At 34.9% G+C, this 17,051-nt stretch overlaps 1 protein-coding gene across 2 annotated transcripts in view; it reads left to right on the top strand.

The window, feature by feature from the left end:
- Positions 1-17,051, top strand: part of CDH12 (cadherin 12) — a 251,940-nt gene that overhangs the window by 183,522 nt on the left and 51,367 nt on the right. For both annotated transcript variants that reach the window (XM_028098030.2, XM_028098031.2), the window contains one exon: positions 11,645-11,832. In XM_028098030.2, coding sequence (XP_027953831.1) covers positions 11,645-11,832 — 188 coding nt within the window. The remainder of the gene's footprint in view (positions 1-11,644; positions 11,833-17,051) is intronic.

Consider the following 17,051-nt stretch of genomic DNA (forward strand, 5'->3'; position numbering starts at 1 on the left):
GAAAAAAATCATGTTATAAAGAGCAATTAGTTTTGCAGGGAAATACAGATATGTTTATTGGATCTATAAATTAGCAGAACTATAGTATTAAAGATAATAATTTGCACTTGAAAAATTTTATACTTGAAAGCTGGGAGCTATGTAATAAGGAAGGTATTAGTGGAAGGACAGAAAGAGATGTAATAAATGTCCCTTCCTTTCTTGGGTGCAGAAGCAGAAGTAATTTTAATTTTAGAGCCACAATGCTCTTTTCTCTATGTCTTCAGTGATTCTACTCTCTAAGCATCAAAAAAGCAAACTTTCCCCAAGTCTATCCAACCCCAATTGACACTTAATTGGGATTTACTTTTATCATTGTAGCTAAAATTGAGAATAATTTGAATTATTTGCATTTTAAAAGAGTTTATTTGTTGGGGGACCTGGGTGGCTCAGTCAGTTAAGTATCTGCCTTCAGCTCAGGTCATGATCCCAGGGTCCTGGGATCCATCCAGCTCCTTGCTTGGTGGGGAGTCTGCTTCTTCCTCTCTCTCTACCCCTCCCCCACCCCTGCTTGTTCTCTTTCATATAAATAAATAAAATCTTTTTTTTTAAAGCTTATTTGTTAAACTGATATTGTCTCCATTTGAATGACATTCAGGCAGTGAAACCAGGTGGAGTGAAATGGGCAGACCAAATGAAGGACTTTAGATCAGAGGTGCCACTTGATTGGTTCATCTCACTGTCTTTGAGTGACTGGTTGTATGCACCCTCATTTCTTCATTTGTAGACCGGTAGAGTGGTGTGCTGGAGCTGACTGTACTGATCCTCAGAGCCAACTGTGCACATCTCCCAGCTCTGTTCAGGGATGTCACATTGGCTTGAAATCAGGCATGCTGGCTGTTCTTTCACCCTAAAACCTGAGAAACACTAAAAATCTGGGCTTATCCCTATCTGTTCTCCCTCCCTACTCTGATCTGGTTGTTAAACATTTCCTGAAACATTACTGACTGGGAATCATAATAATAGTATCTATCGCATACTCTCAATGTGAAGATAAAATTAGTTAATAAGGGGAAAGTGCTTAGAAAAGTACCTGGGAATATAAATGACTATACAAATAATTGCTATGATGATGATGATGATGATGATGATGATGATGATGTGTCTATTCTACTTAAAGAATAAACTCTTTATAAGTTCTTTCTTTCCTTCATATTGACACTCAAAAATTTTTCCAAAAGTTCATATATGTCCTTGCACCAGTCTTCTCAATGATAGAAGAAATGGAGTTTCTACCTGAAAGTGATAGGAATGACCCTGTCTGTCCATGCAGTGCAGCACAGAGAATGGAGTGCAAGTTGTGGAGGACAGACAGCGTAGACATAGGAAAGCCAGTTAGCAGACAACTGTAGTGATACCGACAAACTGGGTGAGTTATTTAATCCATGGTGGTGGTACTGATGATAGTGGTGAAAAATGGCAGCATGTGGTTAGATACCAATGATTTTAGGAGGTAAAAAATCAACAAAATGAATTTGCTATTAAGAGGGTGATTCCAGCTTGTGGAACTGGAGGAGTGGTAAGATTATTGCTGAGACATAAACTATTAGGGCAGCTCTTCTGGGGTCATGGCAAGCCTATGAATTCAGTTTTGAATACGTCAAGGCTGAGATACCTTGGAGATGTCCAAGTGAAATTTTGCAGTAAGATAATGTTTTGCCAAGGATGAATGAAACACAAAATATGTATATAGGCTGGAATTAAAATAGAAAGAATGTTTAGCATAAAGATAGATGAAATTAACTAGATGAGGAAAGGCTAGATAAAGACAGTTTGAAACAAAAGTTCTTAACTGTAATTGCAAAGCAGAACAGGAGGGAGTTTAATAAATTCTGTGGTTCAGGTCTAAACTCAAAACAATTAAATTGGAATATCGCAGGTGGCTCCTGGGCTTGGGGGTTTCTTTTTGTTTGTTTGTTTTGTTTTGTTTTGTTTTTTAACCTTCCATATAATGCTCTTAGGCAGTCAAATTTGAGAATCATTTATCTAGATCCTCTTGAAAATACCAACAAAGGAAGCTAAGAAGAGCAAGCTCCGTGGTGGGAGAAAAATAGAACTAGGGTAGAGCGCCACAGATGTTAAGGAAAAATGAACTTCAGGATGCCTGGGTGGCTCAGTCGGTTAAGCATCTGCCTTCAGCTCGGGTCATGATCCCAGAGTCCTGGGATCGAGTCCCACATCGGGCTCCCTGCTCAGCAGGGAGCCTGCTTCTCCCTCTGCGTGCTGCTTCCCCTGCTTGTGTGCTTTCTCTCTCTGACAAATAAATAAATAAAATCTTTTAAAAAAAGGAGAAATGAACTTCAGGTAAAGATAGGATAACCAAAAGTGTTGAACGCTACTGAGAAGTTATCACTGGATTTAGTTACAAGGATGTCATGGAGATCTCAGGGAAACTGTTTCAACAGAGTGGTGAGTTCAGAAACTATTTAAAGCTGCTTATGGAGTGATCGTTAGATAGGAATAGGTAACAATGATTATCTTCAAGAAGTTTTGTTGGAAAAGGAAAAGAAAATTAAGGGGTTCACTGGATTTTGGAACAAGGGAAAATTTTTATAATATCAAATATGAGCATTTTGTGTCTTCTTGAGAATATCTCAACTGAGAAGAAAGTATTGAAAGCAGAGAAGATAGACTATTTAATGAATAGTACAGTATTTACAAATTGTTGGAGTTTAATAAGAGGAAACAAGAGAAGGACACCTCAGGATACCTTGGAATTGGAAAGGAGGGAGGAAGAAGTTTATAGATATAAGAGGTTAATATTGAAGTTTCCACTGGAACCTAAGATACAATGGATACTGCCAAGTATGGTCCCAGAACAAAATTCAGAATTTACATAGAAATGTCCACATGCATTTAAGATTTTTAAAGGCCTCAATCACAGCAAGGCTATTTTTACCCTTTTATATTTTTTATAAAATGAGGGGGGGCTTGGAGGGAGAATTTTGCACAAAGGATTTCTTTGGAGAAAACCATGCTGAGTTTCCAGCTAAAAAAAGTAAGAGTGGGGCACCTGGGTGGCTCAGTCGGTTAAGCGACTGCCTTCAGCTCAGGTCATGATCCTGGAGTCCCGGGATCGAGTCCCACATCAGGCTCCCTGCTCAGCGGGGAGTCTGCTTCTCCCTCTGACCCTCTTCCCTCTCGTGCTATCTCTCATTCTCTCTCTCTCTCAAATAAATAAATAAAATGTTTAAAAAAAAAAAAAAAGTAAGAGTGGTACTACCCTTCCCTTACCTCTCAGGTCTTGTGAGAGGAGCCTTCCTTCACCAAGGACCAAAGATAAAATCCAGTATATGTTGCCATATTTTTTCAGAAAATGGGAGAAATCCATGGTCTAAGGCTTGCCTTATGCTTAAGAAAGTGAAAGTGTCCTCAGAAAGACAGAGACCGAGGAACAAGCTTTTGTTTGGGAAAGTAGTTATATGACAACAAAAGGAGGGTTTAGAAATGTGTAAGCAGAATGACCAATCCAGAGTCATTTTAAGTTCTGCCAAAGAGATTTTCCTTGCAGTGAGAATCAGTATGTGGAATGGATTGTTGGGAGATCCAGAGGCTAAGGGGAATGTTACATCAAAGCAGAGGTAATGCCTTTGTCATGGGTCTGTAGTAGGAGAAGCTCCCAAAAGCCTCCCCAAAACACCATTGGAGCCAGGGGTTTAGACTCAGAGAAGCAAAAACTATCCGTTCTAGTGAAAACAGCCCAACAAACCTAGCTTTGTTTCCCCCATGATGAGGTGAAAACTTCTGACAAGTGGATAATGAGACAGACAGACGCCCTCCACACCACTCATATCCTAAATCAAAGTCCCATCTGCTACTGCCCCAGGTTGACTTGGAGGTAGGGAGACAGTCTTACCTTTGTATCATATAATACGTAATAATATATACTGTATATAATTTTGTGTAATACAAATTTGTATATATAAGATCTAATTTTGTATAATGTCATATGTAACAATATGAAGTATTGGGAATTTCTAATTTCCAAATCTAAAGTTTGGGAATTAAAGTGAACAGAGTACTCTTATTTAAAGGTGAACAAAAACATTGGCTCACCGTAGTCTTCATCCAAGAAAAGACAAGGCTTATCCTCACTGAAGAAAGTCTAAAGGAGCAGTGGAAGACAAAGAAAAGAAGCAAGCTTTTATTACATCTTGCATGTTTCGTTTTTTCAGCTTAACAGTAATACTGATGTGGGAGTATTTGAAAGTTCAGGGAGCCAAGCTATCTCTTATGTGATATGAGTTTATTATTTTCTGTGAAATAACAAGACAAAGTTGCCAACTGAGATGGTCTTTAACTTATGATGGTTCAACTTACTTTACAGTGGTAAGAGCGATACATATTCAGTAGAAACCGTACTTTGACTTTTGAAATTTGCTCTTTTCCCAGGCTAGCTCTGTGTGGTATGATATTCTCTCATGACACTGAATTTAGGCAGTGAGCCACAGCCCCCTGTCGGCCATGCGATTGTGAGGATAAACAATGGATACTATTTCAACCATTCTGTTTTTCACCTTCACAACAATGTTCAATGAATTACATGAGATGGTCAACACTTTATTATAAAATAGGCCTTCTGTTAGATGATGTGGCCCAACCGTAGTCTAATGTAAGTGTTCTGAGCATGTTTAAGGTAGACGAGGCTAAACTATGATGTTTTTAGTAAGTTAGGTGTATTAAATACATTTTCAACTTACAGTATTTTCAACTTATGATGGGGTTATTGGGACCTAACCCCATTGTAAGTTGAGGAAGATCTGTGGTAATAAAGCAGAGATTTGTGGAAAATAAATTAGTTTAAAACAAAGGTCATAGCAAGTAATAATAAGTTACGTTTGCAAATGTGTATGCTTTGCAGCCAATCTTGCAAGTGCATTTGAAGTTAGGAATCAAAATTTATAGTGGTATCAACTGCTTCTCTTTGGTTTTCCTCAGTCAGTGGCACCTCCTTGACAGAAAGAGTAATTATCATTAACAAGGGTTGAGTTTTACCAGACAGCAGGGATCACATGAGCAAGATAGTTAGGCCACAGGTTAATATGATTATTGAAATGACAAAATGTGTTTCAGTTGGTGAGGAAAAAAAAAAGCAACAGAAAAATGATAATGAATTACTGGATGTAGAGAGTTCAATATAATGATATTAACTAACATTAAAGTTATTTATATTTGATATTAAATTGATATTTATTGTCTCGCTACATAAATATATATTTATGTTACATAAATCGGTCATAGTGGTGGTAATTGAACAAACAAAATAGGAAGGTAGAAGATTATGACAATTTTTGGCTCTGTGATATAGTTTCTACTATTTGGAATGTTTACTACCAGCTGACCTCACAGACCCAACATCATCTAGTTGACTCAACTCAGATTCTCAGTTTAAATGTCATAAAAAGTGCATAGAATTGTGTCACTTTCCTGATGTGACTTAGCAATTCTACTTCATTTGTGGGATTGTTCAATTAATAACTCCCTCAATCACTAGGTAATAAATGCCATCAGAATATATATAGTTTGTTTTGTATTTTGTTTCTGTTTTTTCTTTATCATTCCATGGAGGAAGCTACTAAAAATGGCAGCTGAATCACATATTAATAATCTGAGTTACTGGATGGCTTGACCACCAAAGGAAATTTAAAAAAGACAATTCAATATTGAGCTCTAAATTTCTGTGTTGTGTATGGCTGCCCAGAACTAGAAAGTTTGGAGGAATGAATTTCTCATATCTCTAAGAAAAGAAATATTGCTATTATTATATAGAATTTATAAAATTTTATACAATTTATAAATCCATCAAAATATTGGATATTGTGTATATGGCATTTCATTTTCATGGATGTGGTTAAGTAAAGTCTAGACCAGGCAATTATAACCTTTGTAAAAAGATACAGTAATTTGGCCAATACAGTAAAGCTCTTGCTTCCAAATACTGGACACTTCTAGAAATTTGTTCATCCTAGACCCATCCTAAGAATGAGCAGGACTGGATGTCTCTGTCATTACTGAGAGATTCCATTCACCGTATGCTTAGTACGCTTGGCCAACATCTACTTTGAATCCAACTCTGTCATCAGGATGGTTTTTCCTTGTGGACTATATTTCTATTACTTTAATTTGGACATATTGAAAATAGTCACAGCTTCAGGCTTTTGGGGAAATAGAGGGCATTTAAAACATTCTTCAGCTACCAAGATATTTTTATTCTTGAATTCTTCAATTCTTAAGATATGGGAAAAATGTTTCAGCTAAAATGAAAATGGCTTTTCAGAACTTCTTTTAACACCTCCCTTTCTTTATCCCCACCCCCATATCTCTGTAGGCAGTTTCCTGTTGCTTACTGCCAATTCTACAGGAAAATAGTATAACACAGATATGGAGATTATCTATAAAATTACTATTTGAAGAGTAACTAGTATGATAGATATTACTTAGGAGTTATGTGAATTATTATATAAGTGACATCATCATCATCATCATCATCATCATTCCAATTTTACAGACAGGAAAAAAAGGTTAAATATTTTGCCCCAGGTCACAGAGCTAATAAGAGGCTATAACCGGTTGATAATTTCTGTAAGGCTCCTTTTTACTCATACAGAAATGTTGTCTGCTTCCATTTCCTTTTTTATTTTCTTTAGATAAGGTGAAATCATTTTGTGTGCTATTTTTATATTTGCTTAAGAAATTAAAACAAAGTATTGGTAAAGCAATATTTTATTTTTATGTGATTAGATGGTAAATCACATACACACACATGTGTGGGATCACTATTTGAACAATTAAATGAGTTGAATCACTGAATCAAAAGTTTAATGGTAATATACCTCATTTTCTAAAGTTTAAACATAAATGTAATACTTCACGCAGTTATCTATTTATGTGGTCTCAGGTAATATGTTGTCATGTTCCTAAAATTGTTTAACATTCTTAATCAATTTGAAATAATTTCTACTTAAACCTTCCAATATTTTTATTTTTCTACTATTTTAAAATATACATTCATTACCTCCAAATTCATTACTTTTTGCATATAGTACAGTAAGTTCTCTGTGAAGTTGATATAAGAAGTCAATGTTCAACTTCTTATATACTGTTTTGAGTAGCTTCAGTTATTATAATAAACATAAAATAAAATGTATTTCAAAAGAAATGTAATGGATTATTCCATTTTCTTTATACTTGCTATTCTTATTACTGAATGTTACAGTATTATATAATTCATTCACTTAATATATTTTTGGGGTCCTTTAACTTTTATTTCTGAGGAGATTATAACATGTTAATTCATGTTTTGTTAAGTAAATATATCTCTTTTGGTATTTGCATCAATACTTGGAAATTTTTCAAAGAAAAAGAGGTAGGAAAGCATATTGTATATCCTTTTTCCTTAGGTATCAGTGAATGCCCCCGGCCACACACACAAACCCAGTGTGAGTCCTAATAACCAAAATATAATCAAACTATATATTTGTAAACAACATACTTCCTGAAAGGAGACCCATTTGGCCAATAACTGAGTAATAGATACTGTTACCTTTGGGATTAATAGGGAGCATTATCTGTAAGAAGTTTTAGAATTTGATCTCTGCAATTCCATCTGAGTTCACTGCATGCAATTTTCTCCTTTTCCATGGGAATGTTTTTTTTTCTTCTTTTAAACACAGCATGTATATTTGATAAGTATGTAAGTATATATTCTTATCGACTCTAAGCAATTCCTTGTCACCTGTTTTATTTCTTAATCTGTGTTGTACAGGTAGTGCCGTTAAGATGTTTCACATCCGTCAAAAGTAGGACACGTAGAAGATGATGGCGCTGTAATTACATAGCACATCAAAAGCGATTCAACTTTGGCAGAGCTGAAGATTACTTCTGTTTTGAATTAATCTGAATGACCCCAGCTTTATTGCTGTCAAGTTTCTAGAAATAATAAAATGTCAAGTCACTAGAAATAAACCGACAGAACCTAAAAAATGACATGACAAATGCATAGTTTCTCTGACTTGCTCCATATTCTGTAGACTTTATTACTAACTACAGTATTTTATTTAGAAATCTTGTCTTAATCAATGTGTCTTTCACCTTACTAAAATATGTCTGCAATATAAAGAACAGAAAGTTCAGTGCTCTGTATATTTGTGTTTTATGTACGCTAAAATCTCCATACACAAAGAAGATGTAAGTTGTGAATCACTGTTTCACTTCTACTATATCTTAATTTTGGTGCGGTATGTTAGTGAATGCTATTGAGTTTGTCTTTTCTGAAGCGTGCTAATATTTGAAGTAATCACAAGTTTTCCAATACCATTAGATGATTATAAAATGCATAGGCTTACTGTATGCGGACCACTTTTTTAAGAAACTGTTATTTAACTTATATTAACATAGTACTACAAGGAATAGCTCTCTTCACATTTATCATTACTGGCTTCATAAAATATTCTTTTATAAAACACAAAACTCGCATCTCAGCATATCGTCCTGGAAAGGGGAGCTCTCATTTATAGTCTGCATTATCTGATGTCCTTCAGACTACCTTTCAGATTTAAAAATTCTTCTCACATTGGAGGGTCTCAATTCTGGCTAAGTTTTTTACTTACACTAACCGTAATCTATTGGTGATGATGCCAGACTAGATTATTTCCCTTGATTTTTAGTTCTTTTAATTTGGCTTTTAACTTTTCAAATGAAAAGCTAATTTATAAAGTGAATATGTAATCTGAATCTGCTCCTATCGAATGGATCGGAGAGAGTAAGCAGAGATATCACAGGCCCTTTCAGTTGGATATCCATAATGTCCTACAGATTCCATTCAACCCACCCCCAGCTCAGTCCCCACCATTGCCACCACCTTGCACTGCTGGCCATGTCGGAAATTTGAAATCCACTGCACATGGCAGCTGCCTATTCCTCTCAAATCTCTGTCTGCCAACTCTGTTTTTGATAATTTTTTTTATCTAAAGTTTCCTAATTCAATATCCTGTTAGAGGAAGATGTGCAGTACATTATTCAACATAGACCTCCATTACTCTATTTTATCAGGAAAAAAATTCGAGGCCTTTCTTAACACATACTGATGTACCATAACATTGGAATATGACTAATTCTAGTATTGATTCAAAGGTTTTGGTATTTCTTCGCATTCTTTATCACAATCACAGGACAAGAGGCAAAGGATGTGGACATGTTTTTGATGAATGATGCTTCCATTTAATAGGCATTCAGAAAGGAAGAAAAAAAGGAAATGAAAAAAACACATGTATGAGAAGTTTTGTACAACCTTAAACCTTGTCATGTTAAACAAGAATCCAGGCATCGTTGGGGCGCCTGGGTGGCTCAGTCGGTTAGACATCTGCCTTCCACTCAGGTTATGATCCTGGGGTCCTGGGATCCAGCCAGGCATGGCTCCCTGCTCAGTGAGGAGCCTGCATCTCCCTTTCCCCCTGCTACTCTTCTTCCTTGTGATTTCTCTCCTTCTCCCACTCTCTGTCAAATAATAAAATCTTAAAAAAAAAAAAAAAGAATTCGGGCATCATCATATTTGCTAGTATTCAGAAGTGCTTCAATTGGATCAGGGTTTAATGTGGCTAATGTGAAATACTTACACTCTCTGGATAAAGTAAGTAGCAAAAGTCACTTTAGGTTCTGTTTATGTAGTTATGGCTTTTTGAACTCAAATTCCCCTTGGATATCTGTCTTTACCTTTATTGTTGACAATGTGTACACATTGCAACCTATGATTTTAGTCTTCCTCTTTGCTCTGGTTGCCTCAAGTCCAAACTCTAAACCCTGCAAACTTTGAGCATCTCTCTATGACAGCCACTGTGTAAGTGTTTAGGGAATAAAATCTAATGAAACGTAATCCTAACCTATGAAAAGTTGCTAACTTGATCAGTTAATATGACTTCTTTAACCAAAATTCTTTTGTAATGTGTATGTAACATTCCATTATTACCACTTGGATTATTATTCTTATTATTTGCCTGTGTTCTGATTTGTTTATTTATTTAACTTTTAAATTTGTTCTTTTAGAAAGATTTGACATATTCCCCTTTGAAGGAGGGTATCCTGTTAAGTAATTATCAAATTATTCAAACAACTATTTTTGGATCACAGTAAAAATGTACTTTCCCTTTTACATAGAATCAAACAAATTTAAGTAAATATTTAGCTCTTTTGAGATTAAATAGATATTTCAATGAGGTAATGTCCATTGAATGTAAATAAGGCTTATTTTAACATTATAGGAACAAGTGGTGGATACCTGTTTTATGGGGGGGGGCATGAGCAGTAAATGACAGGGTTTAACTGCTACAAGGGCTAATGAAATTACCACATTTTGAAACTGTGAAAGAGCTACAAGACTTATAAAATAATTGGGAATAAAAAGGAAAGTATTTGGCAAGATCTCCACGAGGTGTGATTGGCTATTTTTTCCTCCTATTTCTTGAAGCCAATAGCTGAAATATTGAAATGTAGTTTGATGAATGAACTTTACCATTCAAGAAACATATTAAAGGCCTTCCTAATTTAATTTCTACAACTGTAGCTACAAGTTCTAAACAAATTAATTACCCTGGTTGCTTTAACCATGGTAAAGTATAATCCAAACTACATTAATAGAAATTAAAACTGGAAAGCAGATATCAAAATTTAAATTTTGTATTTTTGAGTTTAGTTTTGCCTTCACATTTTTACTTCCATCCAGAGCCTTCCTTTCCTTATTTTGATTTTTAAGGGATATTACAAATTTTCCTGATTCAGGTATATTTTATATAGATTGAAATTTTTCTAAGTTTTTCTGACTCAGTATCAGATTCATGGTAATATATGTGCTCCACCTGGTGGTGAAGAATAAAGAAAAAAATATATATTTTTTAAAAAAGCAGGGGCAAATAGAACTTTATATCCTGATTTTAGATGTGTGTGAAAGCACCTTGTAGGATACCCAGTAAAAATCTACTCAACGCTAAACATAAGTTGAATATTAGTCAATAGTATAATATACTTAAATTCATTATGGATTAAAATTTTGGTTAACCAAACACATAATCATTTTACAGGCTGTTTTTAACTTAATGATTTACACTTACTGGGTAAATACAGTCTATAAATGTATGGAATATATATATAAGAAAAATATGTAATATCTATATGTATATTAAGAAATATAACCTTAACTTTCTATAAATATCTAACTATCAATCATCTATCTTTATTTTATCTCTGTCTTGTATCCTGGATTCTATTCTATTGGTACCAATTAATTACATGGATTCTCCTGCCCTTCCATTTGATAGTAGGTACACTTTGAAGCTGTTATTATGTACAATACTTCCTCACAGTAATATAAATTTCACACACTTTACTATTTACAATTTCCAATTAAAATTCTAGAGCAGGACCTATTGAAGTGAAAAGTGATGTTATTTTTCCCAATCATAATTCTTAACTTGACAGCAAACTCCATTTTGATTTTGCACTATTATGTTCTAAATTTGATTAACTTTCTACATAGTATATTTTTCTCTCCTAGTAATCTTTCTATACTCTTTACTAACTCCACTGTCAACATGAATGATACATTTCTTGTCAGGTATCTTCCATCTGAAAGTTCCTGAGTCTTCTCCTATTGGCTCAGCCATTGGAAGAATAAGAGCTGTGGATCCTGATTTTGGACAAAACGCAGAAATTGAATACAATATTGTTCCAGGAGATGGAGGAAATTTGTTTGACATCATCACAGATGAGGATACACAGGAAGGAGTCATCAAATTGAAAAAGGTACCCAGAAAAGTTTTTGGAGAGTTGACTACCCGCTATTAATTAAAAAACAAAATGACTAAAAGTTGAAAATGAGAGAAATTGTAATTTTCTTCAGTTAGCAATATTTTAAATAAAAAAAAGCCCAGGTGACATAAGTATTCACTTCTTCAGGCACTTGTATTCTGCAATTCAACAGATATATATATTTTTGGTGAAACAGGTCTATTAATTTGATTAAATTATTAAAAAATTATTTCCAGACTTTAATTGTAATTAATTTTTTTTTATTGTTACAAACTTAAACAAAAAGATTAACTTAAAAATAAGATCTAGAAGTAAGGGGCGCCTGGGTGGCTCAGTCTTCAAACGTCTGCCCTCCGCTCAGGTCATGATCCCAGGGTACTGGGATCGAGCCCCGCATCGGGCTCCCCGCTCAGTGGGAAGCCTGCTTCTCCCTCTCCCACTCCCCCTTGCTTGTGTTCCCTCTTTCACTGCGTCTCTCTCTGTCAAATAAATAAATAAAATCTTTAAAAAAATCTAGAAGTAAACTCTAACCCCATCAAGCTTGGTCTTGCCCCTCTCATGACTTTTCTGAAAATATAAATATCTAATTCACACATTGTTGGTGAGAGTTTATATCATAGTGGAAGAATCCCTATGTCAATAACCTGTACTACTGAGGAATGGAAGAAATGAGCAAGGGTAATGCTGGGCTTGAAGGGGTTTTAAGGAGATAAATGAAAAGAAATATTAATGAGAGAGAGAGAGAGAGGGATGGAGGAGGGGAGAGGGCAGGAGGGGGAGCGGGAAAGGATAAAGAAGAGAGAGAGAAAGAGATGGAGAGTGAAAGAGAGGGAGGGAGGGGGGGAAAGGCAGAGTGTGATGGGAAGCCATTTAGTAATATTAAATAGACTGGTACAGAAGAGAATTGCAGAAGGGGAGAGCTTAATTCAAAATATTAGCGAGGGGATAGTCTGTCTTTCGTTGGGTTGGCATGAAGAAGGGGTATGCAAATATGAGCGACAGAAAAATCACAATTACGATTGGGGTGTGTAGACTGTTTCCATAACAGTGAAACAAATTATAGGAATTTTCAATAATGGAGTACAGGCAAACTAGTGAAACTCACTTAATTTAGTACTGCTTTCCCCTCTCCAGCAAAGTATGTTCTATTCCCCCAAACCGCAGTATATCATACACATTTAATAATTGTGATTATTTTAGCCTACAAGAAATATTTTTGCAAGTCATTCCCATTAATTAGGCTGATGTTTCTATATTTGCTCAGCAGCTCTGAATTTTAACAGAAATAGTACATATGGCAATAAAAATAATACTGAAAAGAAACACAATTTCCATATAGATTATTTATCACTTTTTATTTCCACTATTGCACATAAATTGAACCTTTTCTAGAAATTACTTTAACCACATGATCTCATTCAGCAAAATTGTGCATTTATGTTGAATTGTCAAAGTATAGTTTAAAAAGTATGTGTCAAATTCTTTACATTTTTATTGTTTGTTCTTGTTTTGCTTGTTTTTCTCTTTTCTATTCAGTAACAAGTCACTAAGAGTCTTATTACTTATTTTTTCAGAAAAAATAACTACATTTAAATGACTTACAAATGTTAATTTAAAAGGAACAGATATGTATTCTCTTAATACTGAAAAAATAATAGAAAATATTTTACATTAACCGTTCATAAAATTTAAGTATGAAATTAAGTAAGTTTAAAAAGTAAAACTGAGGTACAGAAGAGTCAATATTGTATATACTCTATTTTTGAAATTTGTATATGTATGTGTATTTATAGCTATTAAACTATATTTTATATTTACACATGTTTTATATTTCTATTTTTATTTACACACATTTACCATCTCTGCCAATAAAGGATTGGTGTCTAAGTGTCAATCTGGAAAAATGTGTGGCACTCTTATTTACTTTTTAACACAATTGAAAAGAGAGGGTTGTGCTAACTATAGTGTTTATATTAAATCAAAATGGCTTAATCCGTTGAAAGTAGTAATTTTTAAAAAAGAAAGTAATGATTTAGTTATATAAATCAACTTTTTGTAATTATTCACTTACACATCTTCACTAAAGCTGTAAGAACAGACCTTTTCCCTTTTTAGCTAATGAAAGATTCATAAAAAGAGTCATGTCATTTATTTTTTTGAATTTATTTTATTTAATTTTTGGAGAATTTTCTCTCTTAACTAGATTAAAACTGAGATTTGTAAAATTATGACATAACATTATTAAAATTGACTTATATAATATAGAAAAGCAGTCTGAAAAGTTTATCTCTAAGTATACAAAATACATTTTTCTTCCTGCAGTGGATGAATAATTGTCCATTTTGCGGGCATAATAATTTGTCATCTAAATAAAGTTCAGTGTCCATTACTAACATTCACTCCTTCATTCAGCAGATATTGATGGGGAAACCACTAAATCCAGGAGCCTACTCTGATTCTGGGAATAGAGCAGTAAACAAAACAGACCCATTCCCTCTACTCAAGCAGCTTCCACTCAGTTGGGGAAGACAGATGATAAACCCAAAAGCACTGTCCGCAGTGATAAATTCAAGCTTGAGAAATGTAAAGCAGGGTACAGGGATACAGGTAATATGGAGAGTGGTGGCTTCTATAATGGGGTGGTCACAAAACGTTTCTCTGACAGGGTGAAATTTCAGCAGAGACTTGAAGTAAGCAAGAAATGAATCATATAGTGGTTCTGAGTGATGCATGTTCCACAAAGATCCAGCAGCTACTGCAAGGAGGCCAGTGGGTTGAATAGAGCCAGTGAAAGGGTCCGTAGCCGGAGATAAGGTCAAAGATGCAGAGAAAGGGTGCATCATGGACAGCCTCATAGGCCTGGCCAAGAACGTGAATTAGACCATGGTATGGGAAGTCTAGGGTGACTTTAGATCTAAATTACCCTTACTGTTGTGAAACTAGGATAATGTGGTCTTCTGAGGAGAATAATGACTAGGAAGTGAGGATAGAAATAGACCAGTTAAGGGGCACCTGGGTGGCTCAGTTGGTTAAGCGTCTGCCTTCGGCTCAGGTAATGATCTCGGAGTCCTGGGATCAGCTCCACATCGGGCTCCTTGCTCAGCAGGGAGCCTGCTTCTCCCTTCCCTCTGCCCCTCTCCCCTGCTTGTGCTCCCTGTCTCTCTCTCAGATAAATAAATAAAATCTTAAAAAAAAAAAAGAAATAGACCAGTTAAAAGACTATAGAAATAATCCCAGAAACTGTTGATGGAGATATGAACCATGAAATTTGCAGTAATTGAGGTTGTGAGAAATGGTGAGATTCTGGCTAGATTGTAAAGGAACAGCCAATACATATTTTCATAAATATTCTGATCATCTGGCAAATTACCCAAGCATTTGGATAGATGTGTTCTTAGTGTTGTAATTTGTTTTAATCTCTCAGTGAGGAACCAACAGAAGCAATCCCTGTCTATTAACCTCCAGTTCGGTTGGGAAAGAAAATTGCAACTTTCAGAGTACATCTATTAAATCTTAAAAAAGGGAAATACCCCAGGAGAACACTTCTATAACAAAATTTTAAAATTACCTATCACTTGTACCTGTCTACCTACTTATCTACCTACCTAACTATCTGCTGTGTATATTATATTTTGTGGGTGTATACAAATATATGTGCGTAGATACATGACTTAATTAAACATGGCAGTATGATTTCATTAAAATAAAATAAATAGAAAAATTCTGCTGCATAAAGCCCATGAAAAACTAAAAATTAATTTAAACAACTGCAATATTTTAGAGGTTTTTTTTTTTTTTACTCTTGGTGGGGGGGTGGTGAAGACTGTATTATAAAATTATTTATGCATATATTCCATAAGTTGTCAGGAAAGTTTACCTTGCACTTAGCTTTAGGAGTCCCAGAAGAATTGGATGTGTAATAATAAGTAAGTATGCAAACATTAACAGCTGTGTTTCAATTATAGGATGATCTTTAAATTAGTGTTTTGAAAACTTTCCCTTCAATACCTCAGCATAAAATTGCAAAAAGGAGTTTTCAGGTAAATTCAAATTCTTATAGGAATTATGTTGTTAATGCATTCAGAAAGTCCAAAAATATATACTCTACTCTCGATTATGTAGCTGTTTGTTAAATGTAAGTTATTTTAATTGTTTGGCTAATATTAGCATATGATGCTCTTTGTTTTCAGAGTTTTTCTTTTCTTAACTCATTTAATAATCAATTAAAATACATAAACTTCTCCAAAGCACATACCCCCATTATTGTTTTATCTCCAAAATCTTTATTTGCCCTCCCTTTATTATTTCTCCTCTCTCTTTCTGAGGAGAGTCAAAGTGGATAAAAATGATGGCCAGGTTTATAGGAGTTGAGAAGAATGGCGGAAAAAAAAAACATTTTTATTAATTAATTTATTTTTTTCTTTATTTTATTATGTTAATCACCATACATTACATCATTAGTTTTTGATGTAGTGTTCCATAATTAATTGTTTGCATATAACACCCAGTGCTCCATGCAGAACATACCCTCTTTAATACCCATCACCAGGCTAAACCATTCCCCCACGCCCTCCCCTCTAGAACCCTCAGTTTGTTTTTCAGAGTCCATAGTCTCTCATGGTTCATCTCCCCTTCCAATTTCCCCCCTTCATTCTTCCCTTCCTGCTATCATCTTCTTCTTTTTTTTTTTAACATATACTGTATTAATTGTTTCAGAGGTACAGGTCTGTGATTCAACAGTCTTACACAATTCACAGCGCTCACCACAGCACATACCCTCCCGAGTGTCTATCACCCAGCCACCCCATCCCTCCCACCCCCCACCACTCCAGCAACACTCAGTTTGTTTCCTGAGATTAAGAATTCCTCACATCAGTGAGGTCATATAATACATGTCTTCCTCTGATTGACTTATTTCGCTCAGCATAATACCCTCCAGTTCCATCCACGTCGTTGCAAATGGCAAGATTTCATTCCTTTTGATGGCTGCATAATATTCCATTATATATATATATATATATATATATATATATATATACACATATATATATATACCACATCTTCTTTATCCATTCATCTGTCAATGGACATTTTGGCTCTTTCCACAGTTTGGCTATTGTAGACATTGCTGCTATAAACATCGGGGTGAACGTACCCCTTCGGATCCCTACATTTGTATCTTTGGGGTAAATACCCAGTAGTGGAATTGCTGG

The sequence above is a fragment of the Eumetopias jubatus genome, unplaced genomic scaffold (assembly GCF_037043125.1).
Source record: "Eumetopias jubatus isolate StellerSeaLion01/CBP00866 unplaced genomic scaffold, mEumJub1_p1.0 scaffold_5, whole genome shotgun sequence".
Classification (NCBI taxonomy): domain Eukaryota; kingdom Metazoa; phylum Chordata; class Mammalia; order Carnivora; family Otariidae; genus Eumetopias; species Eumetopias jubatus.